This window comes from Engraulis encrasicolus, chromosome 20 (genome assembly GCF_034702125.1).
Source record: "Engraulis encrasicolus isolate BLACKSEA-1 chromosome 20, IST_EnEncr_1.0, whole genome shotgun sequence".
NCBI classification, from domain to species: domain Eukaryota; kingdom Metazoa; phylum Chordata; class Actinopteri; order Clupeiformes; family Engraulidae; genus Engraulis; species Engraulis encrasicolus.
The window spans coordinates 33,682,314-33,694,370 of NC_085876.1; the positions used below are offsets into that span (position 1 = coordinate 33,682,314).

Sequence of the window (12,057 nt, forward strand, 5' to 3'; positions counted from 1 at the left end):
TTAAAGGTTCAGTGAATCACTGCCATAGTTAGTCACCATCTATTTCCGTTATCATAACAGTGACATGCAGGCCAGACTGGCTGTGGTTGGAAGGTGGATTGTGTTTTTGTCCTTCTACCAATAGATGGCGCTGGTTTTTCATTGGCTCCTGTTAGGTTTGGTGAGATCTCTTCAGTAACATGACCTGAATCAATGACAATCTTTGCAGACACCCTTTGGTCGTGTGATATCACATCCACATTTCTCTGTCTATCTGTCTTTCTCTCTCTCTCTCTTTCTTTCTTTCTTTCTTTCTTTCTTTCTTTCTTTCTTTCTTTCTTTCTTTCTTTCTTTCTTTCTGTTATTTCTGCTATTGCTTTGTTTACTCTAATGTATGACGCTACACATTCCTATTTAACTTATGATTATTATTATTTTGAGTAGGAGTAGCAGTCTTAGTAGTAGTAGTAGTAGTAATAGTAGTAACAGTAATATTAGTAGTCTTAGCATTAGCAGTAGTACTATTTATGGTGGTATCACCACTAGTTTTAAATGATATGAATAATTTGTTTGTCATTGTTGTTTCTTTAATTGTTTCCTTGGCAACGGCCGCTTGCAGATCGCCACTCTGGAGTCGGAGCTGATGACGCTGATGAAGCAGAATGGCATCCAGGTGAACAACAACAACAACAGTGCGGAGAGCCGTGCCCAGCTGGCAGAGAGGCTGGCCGCCCTTCAGCTGCCCTCCAGGCCCTCGGAGCCACTGGCGTCAGGTGAGCACCCCCGGGGACCACCCATGTTTATATTCATATTTATATTTATTTTTATTTTTATTTTTATTTTTATTTTTATTTTTATGTTTATGCTTATATTTATATTTATATTTATATTTATATTTATATAAATATTTTTTTGCATTGTTTTGCAGTTGTGTGTCTTACCCATTATATGTGTTTGATGTTAGGGATATGCCACCACTAATTCCTATCAACTGTGTTGACATGGCAAGTGTGTTGACATTCAATACGCCATGAAGAACCGAGTAGGCAAGTGTAGCCAAATAAAAAGTAATAAAAATCGCAACCTTGAGTGCCTCAGAACTTCTCTTCCTGGACAGGTGTTGACATGGCAATAAACTTCTTGAATCTTGAAACTCCGCCCTGGCTGCCTTAATTGCAGCCACACATCCATGACTTAGTGGGTTAAGGAGATGGGCTTTAGATCATAGGGTTGCCTGTTCCAATCCCACCCTTTCCACTCCCTATCTCACTCCATGGCTGAGGTGCCATGGGTGAGATCAGAGGGTTGCCGGTTCAAATCCCACCCTACCACTCCCTATCTCACTGTATGGCTGAGGGCCCCCTTGAGCAAAGCACCTAGACCCACACTGCTCCAGGGACCAATCAGTACCCTCTCTATATAAACTATATAAATAAATAAATATATATATATATATATATATATATATATATATATATATATATATATATATATATATGTAAGTCACATTGGATAAAAGTAGAGATGCACCAGATCCGGATCCGGTTCCGGATCTGGCAGGATAATCCGGGTCACGGCACCACTGTGACGGAGGTCATCTTGCACCTGTTCACCCCCCTCGGGGATCGAACGTGCGACCTCGTCAACTACAACGGTTCGGCAATGGGAGACACAGTACGATACTGCTGGGCCAAGAGACTAGTCTCTCGGCCCAACGGCACGAGACTGTATGAAGCTATTGGAGGGAGGTTTACCAACGTTCCACGCCAACTCTGGGCTAGTTAGCCTCCGTTACACTGACCATATCGAAGATTGTGTAATCTCTGTTTATGTTGACATTCGCTTCCTGCCATACATTTGTCCCACATCGCTTGCCATAGCCTCGTACAAGCAGATGTACATGTGGATGAGAATTCCGGTGCATATCACAAAAGCTGCCACACCGGCACATTACTCTGATGATCAGCATGAAGACTTCACCCCTTTAACAGGCCTCTTTAATGGGGACATACAGTCAGGTGTTAGTCATTGGCATTGACAGGCAGCAAAATAATAGCATCTCTGAAGGGAGCATTTGATAGCAGCAGGATATCAAGCCTCTTCAACAAGGAGAAGGGAGAATTCATTGACCTTAACAGAGAGGGAAAAGTGCTGTCTTTGAAGGGAACAGTTGGTAGCAGCTGGGTATGAAAGCATTAGGGCATGCCCATTCAGCTGAATTACTGCGTATATTGTCACCTTCGGAGGTACCTTCATAGTGTTCTAGTTTGACGGAAGCATAGGTGCATCACCAACATTCTGATAGAATATGACGTCAGCTGCTGGTGTTCTGGCATCAGCTTTCTGTGCTGCTGCTTTCTGGCTGGGCTGTCCAAAACAAAGGTTTTAATCGGTCGTGGTGTAATGGTTGGGGAGTTGCACTGTACACCGTAGATCACAGGGTTACAAGTTCAATCCCCACCCTTGCCAATCCCTTCTTCTTTCCATGCCTGAAGTGCCCTTGAGTAAGGTGCCTAACCCCACATTGCTCCAGGGACTGTAACCAATACCTGTATCAATACCTGTAAGTCACTTTGGATAAAAAAGTGTCAGCTAAGTGCCGTGTAATGTAATCTGCAAAATGCACATTGATGCTTAGTTAAGGAGCAGTACTTGTTAGACAGTGAAGGCAGGAAGACATGACATCACACCTTGCCGTATTTGAGCTGTCACTGGCCTCTGTCAAGCCTCAGATAGCTACTTCCCCAGTGAACACCCATGCACTGAGCATCCATTACAGTCTAATACATAAATAACAAGGAGACAGCGGAGGCTAATTACCAACATGGCAGCAAAGGACAGCTCTGTCCCTAAGGCCCTGAGGATCTTTCACTGACTTGCATCCTCTAGTTACATTAAAGTACACCTTGCTGAAGCTTTTATCCACCACGAATTACAGTTCTGTCAGAACCATTTCAGTCAAGAATCACAATAGAAGAATATAAATGAAATTTCTTTTATTGAAATTATGAATTACATTTGGCGGTATAGCTCTGTTTGGAGGAGCCCCCCTATTTCCATGAGCAGCATGGAAAAGCATTTAGTCAATGGGCAGCAGCAGTTTAGGGAATTCTCACCCCAGCAAGACAGGGCGAGAGATAACCCCCCATGAACAGAGCCAAGCGACGTGACAAGAGAACATGTCACATCATACACGACAAGGTGGAGCAGGGGAGATGGTGGGTAGCAAAAACCGAGGAAGTGGATAGAATTTAAAAGGCGTGCCGAAGCCGTGTGGCCAATCGCAAGGAAAGAAAGATTATCAGCTGAGGGAATGCACCTGGATCGATTAGGAATGAATTAGATGAAGGGGAGGGTGGCAAGCTTCTTGACTACCATGGCCTGGCCAGAACTGACGTTAGTACTTTAATTTATTATTCAGGGCATTGGTCACAGTTCCTGGAATAATTTAGGGGTCGCTGCCTTGCTGAAGGACATTTCAGTCATGAAAAGTTGTAGGGAGATGTAAAGTGGGATTCAAACCTACATCCCCCAGATTTAACGACCAACTCACTAACCACTATGCCACAACTGCCCCCTTTCTGTGTAGTCTCCTACCCATGGAAAATGAGACACAGCAGCTGCCACCATCACTACAGCATAATACAAATCGCGTCGCTGATTTTATTTTCAGCATTCCTGACATCTGCTGCCTATTTCTGGCTTTTGTAACATTGCACACTTTCGACAATAAACCGGCAGCAAGGGTCTGGTCACTGTTGTGCTGACTCACAACATCTAAAGCTGAAGTTGAGGTTATATGTGTCTTCACAATGTGCACTGGTTCTTCCAGTGGAGTGCTGTATTGTGGAAGAAAATTTGACGCCGGCGTCATACGTATGACATAACACTGTCATAACAGTGCCAAAACAGTGTCATGACAAAGTCATGGTCGAGTCATAAACATTGTGTCAATGTCATAAATTTGATTTCAGATGGCATTTGTCTTTACCATAACTGGATGTCAATTAATGGCAAGAGTCATTACGACACTTCGTTATGACACTGTTGTGACACACTCGTGTCATACCTATGATGCCGGCGTCAAGTAAAGTGTTACCAAATGTATAGCAGCTGCCTTGGCTTAACACAGTGGTTCTCAACCTTTTTTGAACAAACGCCCCCTTGACCTCATTATAAGCCTACCAACACCCCCTTGACCTCATCATAAGTCTACCAACGCCCCCTTGACCTCATCATAAGCCTGCCACCGCCACCACCGTATTGAAAATTAAAGTAGACTAATGGCCCCCAATGGCCCCTGGGGGGCTGTAGTGCCCCAGTTGAGAAACACTACCTTAGCAGATTAATTCAGTTGTAGCTTAAAAAAGACATCTTGCACTCTCTAGATGACATCATTCAAAGGACCCCAGAACATAGAATGCCTACCAGGAGCTTGGATGTGCAAGCTTGCAAGGTTTAGTAAGGCTTGACGTCTTGACACACTATGAATGGGCCTATTATGTAGTACAGGGGTTCCCAACCTTGTCCAACTTGGGGCCCACTCGTAATTGTCACAAATGTTCGGGGCCCACCTCTGACCCAATTACGAATAAAACTCAAATAAATCAACAGCAACACACACCAAAATGTGATTATAATTTTTAGAAAATTATTTCAAGGCCCACTTGGAATACCTTCAGGGCCCACCAGTGAGCCCCGGCCCAAAGGTTGAAAATCACTGATGTAGTATATACTATATTTGAAGTGGGTAGCAGGAGTGGGTGTAAATGTATACATGTACGTCTAAAGTCCATATTCACTTGTCCATTTAAAATGTGTATGTGCTAAGCCCCCCACATTTGGGCTTAAATGCCCAAATGTTGCACCTAGGGTTCGAATCCGGCCTGGGTAAATTGCCATCCCTACCCCGTCTCTCTCTCCACATTCGCTTCCTTTTGCTCTTCACTCTCCTATCTGAAATAAAGGCAAAAAAGGCCCATAAAAACACATAAGATTTTTTAATTTTTAATGTGTATGTGAAAAGGATACGCGTGTGAGTACACTGTGCGGTGCAGATCATTATAAAGCTGTTCTGCTCTACTGGGTGTCCCTAACCTGACCCTCCCAACGGCCCTCGCTACACTAAAAGCTTCATTTAGTGCCTGTCATCTTATGTGTGTATGTCCAACTGAAAGGAGTCTTTGCTTCACGAGTGGTGGCAGTAAGATTTAATGGGCTCACTCTGTCATCCATTCTGGAACCCTCCCACCGCTCTCTACTACACCTCCAGCACTCCACCCCTCGTGCACTCCCCCTCGTTCTGCGAATCTCAGAGCTCCCATTTTAAATGGGTGTACTCAACTGCCCTGTACTCAGCGCTCCACCCCATCAAACCACTCCACCCCTCCACCGTTTCACCCCATACCACCCCTACAACACACCCCGTCCTTCTGCAAATCTCGTATCTCCAATTGTGTGGGCGGCCCAGTAACTGGGGTGACTGTGAGCGAAGCAGACAAACACACACGCATGAACACACGCATGCATGCAAGCGAGCAAGCAAGCATGCGCAAGCACGCACACACGCACACACACACGCACGCACGCACGCACGCACGCACACACACACACACACACACACACACACACACACACACATTTATACACACATACACACAGTAACAGTGATGACTGAGCTGAGAGGACAGTGGCAGAGCACTGATTCAGATCCGTCATGACTTAATGGGGCAGTGTATTAGTTGAGCTCTGGACCATGCACAGACAGGCACACACACACACACACACACACACGCATGCACATGCATGCACGCGTGGCGGTTTGTGTGTGTGTGTCTGTGTGTGTGTCTGTGTCTGTGTCTGTGTGCATATGTAGTGTATGTCTGCCTTGTGTATTTATGTATTTGTATACATACGTGTCTCTGTATGTGCATGTGCTTGTTGGCATGAATGGGTGTGCATTTGTGTTGTGTGTGTTTCCCCCAATTCATGAAGGTATCCCTCTCTCTGTTCCAGGGTCTGGCATGGGTGTAGGTGGTGTAGCCAGGGCCCCGGGAGCAGGTGCGGGGGCCCCCAGAGCTGTGCTACAAGACAGCACCAGCATCAGCTCCACCGATGGAGAGGACGGCCTGGAGAAAAAGGTCAGATGAGAGAGAGAGAGAGAGAAAGAGAGAGATACACCATCCAACACAGACATACACACACATACAGAGGCGATTCTAGGATCAGATGGGGCCCCAAAGCAAAAATGCAAAAGAATGAACATTTGGACCAAAATCGCCACTACTGTGGTAAAGTGTGGGCTGTTATTGACTATCTAGGGGCTTGGGGGGCCCAAACGGCTGCCTGCCTTGCCTGGTGGCAAGATGCGCCCCTGCACACATACATGTACATTTGAAGGAAGTCCTCATTATTACTTTGTATGTATTGGGTGTGGGGGGTCTTTCAGATGACTTGATGACTTTGTCGTGGGCCCAGCCAAAGGTGTCACTGGCCCTGAGTGTGCTTGTCCTGAATTTTTCCGTAGGGCCCGCTGTCTTCCGTGCCCACACTGCTTCGGACCAGCTCGCCGTTCTCGGATTCGGAGAGCGGAACCCCCAAAGCACCCGGGAGCCTGGAGGCCTCGCCCCGACACCAGCGCCTCCGAGACGCAGCGGACAACGGAGGTAAGTTGCACCTGTACAGTGTCGTAACATACTGTACATATGCACTGTATGCATACTGTATACGATTACTGTATGGAGATACTCAAAGTAACGCCCCTGTGCACAACCACTGTCCAGGTGCTGGTGATGTGCAGTAAGAGTATTCCAAGTAAATGAAGGATGAATCACCGCACACTGGTATCTTTGTAGTTTATTTGGTGAACAACGCGTTTCGCTATTGCTTCATCAGGTTCACTCTGTACTTCACTTACTGTATGGAGATAGTTTGACCTCCCCACAACACCAGAGACTCAGAGATGCGGCCAGACAATGATGGTCAGTTGCACCTGCACAGAGTCATAACATATAGTGAGGGTGCTAAAATCTGACCACTTCATTGAAAACGTGATAATATTCCTAGTCCACCTCTACAGTACTACTGTATGGGTATTACATCTTTATTGAGATAAATCACAATCACAATCACAAAAACATTTCAGAAGGGCAATCCAGAACATAATGTGTACGCCACCTGTACAGATTCTCCTGGATTACGTTTCGACTTCAACAGTCTTCATATCTGTTGAAGTCGAACCGCTAATCCAGCCATAAAAAAACGAAAATACAAAAAAAACAATAGGGGCGATTGTACTGTAAGTGTGTGGACTCCTCACTCCAGAAATAAATGTCGATCTAGCCATGAGAAGAGATTCACACTGGGAGGAGGGGGGATGCGGCACCATCATGTCCATATTAGAGAAATGTAAATCTAGCCACGCCGCGCAGAGAGCATTGCACCTGGATTGCATCAGCCAGTAGCTCAGCCAGAGGCGGACCTTTCATTAGGCAAACCTAGGCAAATGCCTTGGGCCCCAACCAAATCTGCCCTCCATAGTGACCCCCAACTGTCACACTAGTTGCGATAAACACACAAAAATTGTGTAATTTGTGACGTATTTTAAGTAATCAGAAGATATATTTGAGACAAAACACTAACATGACACCCTTGCTCCTTCCATGCCAATTGGTGATGTGTTAGAAGAATTACTTTTGTGGGCCTCATATTTATATTTTGCCTAGGGCCCCAAAATGGCTAGATCTGCCCCTGAGCTCAGCATCCCTGAAAGAAGCAGATGTATAAAGTCATGAATTGAGCTGTACCTCTCCTCCTTCCTCTACCTCTTCTTCTTCCTCCTCCTCCTCCTCCTCTTCCTCATTCTATTCTTCCTACCACTCTTCTTCTACCTTCACTCCTCATCCTCCTCTACTTCCTATACCTCCTACCCTTTACCTCCTCCCCCACCTCCTCTTGCCCTCTTCCTTCTCATGCTACACATCTTCTTCTTCCTCTCTTCTCTTCCTCATACTCTACCTCCTCCTCATCCTCATCATCACCTTTTCCTCTTCCATCTCCACCTCCTACCCATCTGTATTCCTCTCCTCTTTCTATTTTTCTTCCTCTGCACCTCCCTCTTCCTCCCCATCTTCCTGTACCTTCCTGTGCAGGTTCCCCTGTGATCTCCAGTCCCTCTCTCAGCCAGGAGGACAGGCCCAGCGTCAGGTGAGGACAGCAGGGCTGGCGACGTCGCTCCCATTATTTCACTACCTCTCTCCTTATTTCACTTGTATCATTTCATTAACCATTTAAAAACTGTATGCCATGTCATATTGTTTTATTATTTCCCATTTAAAAACTGTATTCTATGCATGTCTTTGTTAAACGCCTTAAAGCGATGGTTCGGAGTAGAATCGCCCTAATGCCATTTGAACCGTGACACCCATCCACCTTTACACCCGAAGTGTTTTCTGCCGCAGACTTACATCAACAGAGTTGCCGTGTTATTCGATGTTTATTCCGGTTAGCTTGACTCAAGCGCATATGGATACTGGGCACCGTCTCCAAACTTTCCCCACAAAAATAACATGTCATTACACCAAACTTCTGCAGTAGCACAAATATGGTCTGTACTCACGAAACGAAGCATTTGGAAGTTTGGAAATAGTCCAGGAGTTTAGTATTATTAACACAAGCTGAATAGCTTCTCTGCTGCTAAAGCTGTGCCAACGTTACTTCCGTCATATGAGACAAGCCCGTAAAAGTCTTCAACAAACTTCCAGACGAGAGTGTTAAAAAAGTTTTCATTGAATTGTGATTAAGGCTTATATTTTCAAGGCAATACTTAAAAGATATTTCAAATCTTACCTACTATCAATTAGACAAGGATTTTCGTTATCAATACTGATGCTGAATTCACTTTTCATTGTGCATATTATGAGCTTCGTTTAGGACTCTTACATGCTTGTCTTAGATGACGGAAGTAACGTTGGCGCAGCTTTAGCAGCAGAGAAGCTATTCGGCTTGTGTTGATAATAATAAACTCCTGGACTATTTCCAAACTTCCAAATGCTTCGTTTCGTGAGTACAGACCATATTTGTGCTACTGCAGAAGTTTGGTGTCAAGACATGTTATTTTTGTGGGGAAAGTTTGGAGACGGTGCCCAGTATCCATATGCGCTTGAGTCAAGCTAACCGGAATAAACATCGAATAACACGGCAACTCTGTTGATGTAAGCCTGCGGCAGAAAACACTTTGGGTGTAAAGGTGGATGGGTGTCACGGTTCAAATGGCATTAGGGTGATTCTACTCCGAACCATCGCTTTAAATGTTGCCTTTATTAGCCTATTTTATTGATGATTTAAAACCTGTGTTCTACTCATTTCTTTACTAAAACTTCTTAAACGTTTGTGTCTCTCCATAACTGAATCCTCAGGTCTTCGCTGCAAGGCACTAAAGGACTAGACAGGTAAGACCGCGTCCTCTTCATCGTGCATGTGCCATAGCTGTTTTTTTATGCTTTGCCTTATGTGTGAAAAATTTATGTTTTTCAGAATAATCTAACAATCTAAAAATCAACTACTTCTAAAAATGAAACAAACGGTATGAATCCAAGAACGATCCACATGGAGCTGATCTTATAAGAATATTTTTTAAATATAAACTTTTATTTCTGGAAATTCATCACCAATGGATTTTGCCTCTGGCAACATATTACTTATGGAGTAATGAGGGAGGATTGGGGGGATGGGGGGGGCGCATGTAATCACTAGGGCTGTGTGTGTGTGTGTGTGTGTGTGTGTGTGTGTGTGTGTGTGTGTGTGTGTGTGTGTGTGTGTGTGTGTGTGTGCGTGCACAGGACCAGGACCAGGCTGGTGGTGTGAGTGCATGCGTTTGTGTGCGACTGTGCGTGCATGCACATGTGGAAAACACAGGGCCAGGCTGATGGTGTGTGTGTGTGTGCGTGCATGCGTGTGTGTCCATGCGTGCGTGCGCATCTGCTTGCATGCGTGTGTGTGCTTGCACATGTGGAAAACACAGGGCCAGGCTGATGGTGTGTGTGCGTGCGTGCATGCGTGTGTGTCCATGCGTGCGTGCGCATCTGCTTGCATGCATGTGTGTGCTTGCACATGTGGAAAACACAGGGCCAGGCTGTGTGTGTGTGTGTGTGTGTGCGTGTATGCTTGCGTGCGAGCGTGGTGAACACATGGCCAGTCTTGGCCTCCAGTGCTGTGGTGCTGCTGATACACAGTGACTCAGCACAGAGGACATTGCACTGCCTCAGAACAACAACAATTTCACTGTTGTAATCCCTCCCATAACTAACACACACACACATGCACACACACACACACACACACACACACACACACACACACCCCTGGCAGTGGCTGTGAATGCTGGCTCACGACGCCTTAGACAAACAAACACACATACAAAAACAAACACGCAAACAACTTTTGTAAAAATAGGCAAACTAGAGGAAAGCTAATGAAGCTTAGAGGTCAGAGAAACATCTCTCTCTGTCTGTCTCTCTCTCTCTCTCTCTCTCTCTCTCTCTCTCTCTCTCTCTCTCTCTCTGTGTCTCTCTCTCTCTCTCTCTCTCTCTCTCTCTCTCTCTCTCTCTCTCTCTCTCTCTCTCCCAATCTCTCTCGCTCTCTCTCTTTTTCCTTTCACTTTCTCCTTCTCTCTCTCTCTTACTCCTTTCTCTCTGTCTCTGTCTTTGTCTCTCTCTCTCTCTCTCCCTCTCTCTCTCTCTCTCTCTCTGTGTCTCTCCTTCTCTCTCTCTCTCTCTCTCTCTCTCTCTCTCCCAATCTCTCTCGCTCTCTCTCTTTTTCCTTTCACTTTCTCCTTCTCTCTCTCTCTTACTCCTTTCTCTCTGTCTCTGTCTTTGTCTCTCTCTCTCTCTCTCCCTATCTCCCTCTCTCTCTCTCTCTCTCTCTCTCTCCACTGGATGAATGGCTATTGGGATGTGTAGCAGACCGAGGTGCTCACCGCATAACAGCTCAGCTCAGTCAGCCTGTCACGATAGGTACACAGATGCGAATTTGGCCAAGCGAAGCAAACTTCGCCATTCATTCCTATGAGAGAGGCGAAGGCAAGCGAAAGCAAGCAAACAGGAGCGAAACGAAGCAAAATTATTAAACCAAGTATTAATATTATGCAAATGAGGAGTTAATTCGCCTGCGGCGGCCCAATCAAATCAACACACATAACTGTTCCATTCCATTTGATTCGCCGCGACGACCTGATGACGGCTGATGGAACACTGAATTTCGCCTCTCTTCGCCTCACTCGTTTCGCCTGTTATTTGTCCCTAGCGTCAGGCAGTGACATAGACAGGCATGGCAACTTAAAACAGCTAAGCAGGTAGGGCAGACAAAGGCAGCTAATGGACGGTTCGCTATATATTTTCGGGGTTTTGGTAAGATTTTCTAGCCTGTACACAGATACTACATACAGATACCCAATCCCAGAACACACAAAATTATAACCGGAATGATCAACCCACACCCAGGGCTAGAGCGAGGCAGGCACACTGCACTCCAGACACAGATACAATACCAAACACAATACCAAATATAGACACATACACAGGCCCTACCAAAAGAACAGAACTAAATATAGACAACATGAACAGACCCACATTGAACCCCAGACAGACCCAGAAAAAGTCCCAGCAGCACCAGAGTTACAGAGCCAGACGGCATGCAGGGATGCAGGTGTGTTGGACAGATTATACCCCCTACCCTCACACACAAGCCCCCCAGGGAGGCCAGACCCCACCCTCACACATACACCTGCCCCCCAGAGATGGCGACTCTCGGTCGTCCATCTGGAAAGGACGTTCTTTCAGTTCTGGTTTTAAAAATGGAAATGACTCCAGTGATGGAGTCGGTTGGAGCTAAAGCATAATATATTTTAAAGGCCCTCATAACATTAGGATTGTGTTATATTCTTTTATAACCCTACATACCATTTTACCACAGTGATATCATTGGAATTTGAGATTTGTGGAGATGCTACTACACTATGGTTTTATAGGAACATCTTATTGTTTTAAAAAGGAAGCTGTTAAATACTTTCCTGCACTGCAT

At 45.4% G+C, this 12,057-nt stretch overlaps 1 protein-coding gene across 1 annotated transcript in view; it reads left to right on the plus strand.

Moving 5' to 3' along the window:
• ppp1r9a (protein phosphatase 1, regulatory subunit 9A) overlaps positions 1–12,057 on the plus strand; it is a 75,215-nt gene that overhangs the window by 56,313 nt on the left and 6,845 nt on the right. The window contains exons 10-14 of the mRNA XM_063185036.1: positions 599–752; positions 5,995–6,119; positions 6,506–6,644; positions 8,130–8,184; positions 9,396–9,428. Of these exons, the coding sequence (XP_063041106.1) occupies positions 599–752; positions 5,995–6,119; positions 6,506–6,644; positions 8,130–8,184; positions 9,396–9,428 (506 nt within the window). The remainder of the gene's footprint in view (positions 1–598; positions 753–5,994; positions 6,120–6,505; positions 6,645–8,129; positions 8,185–9,395; positions 9,429–12,057) is intronic.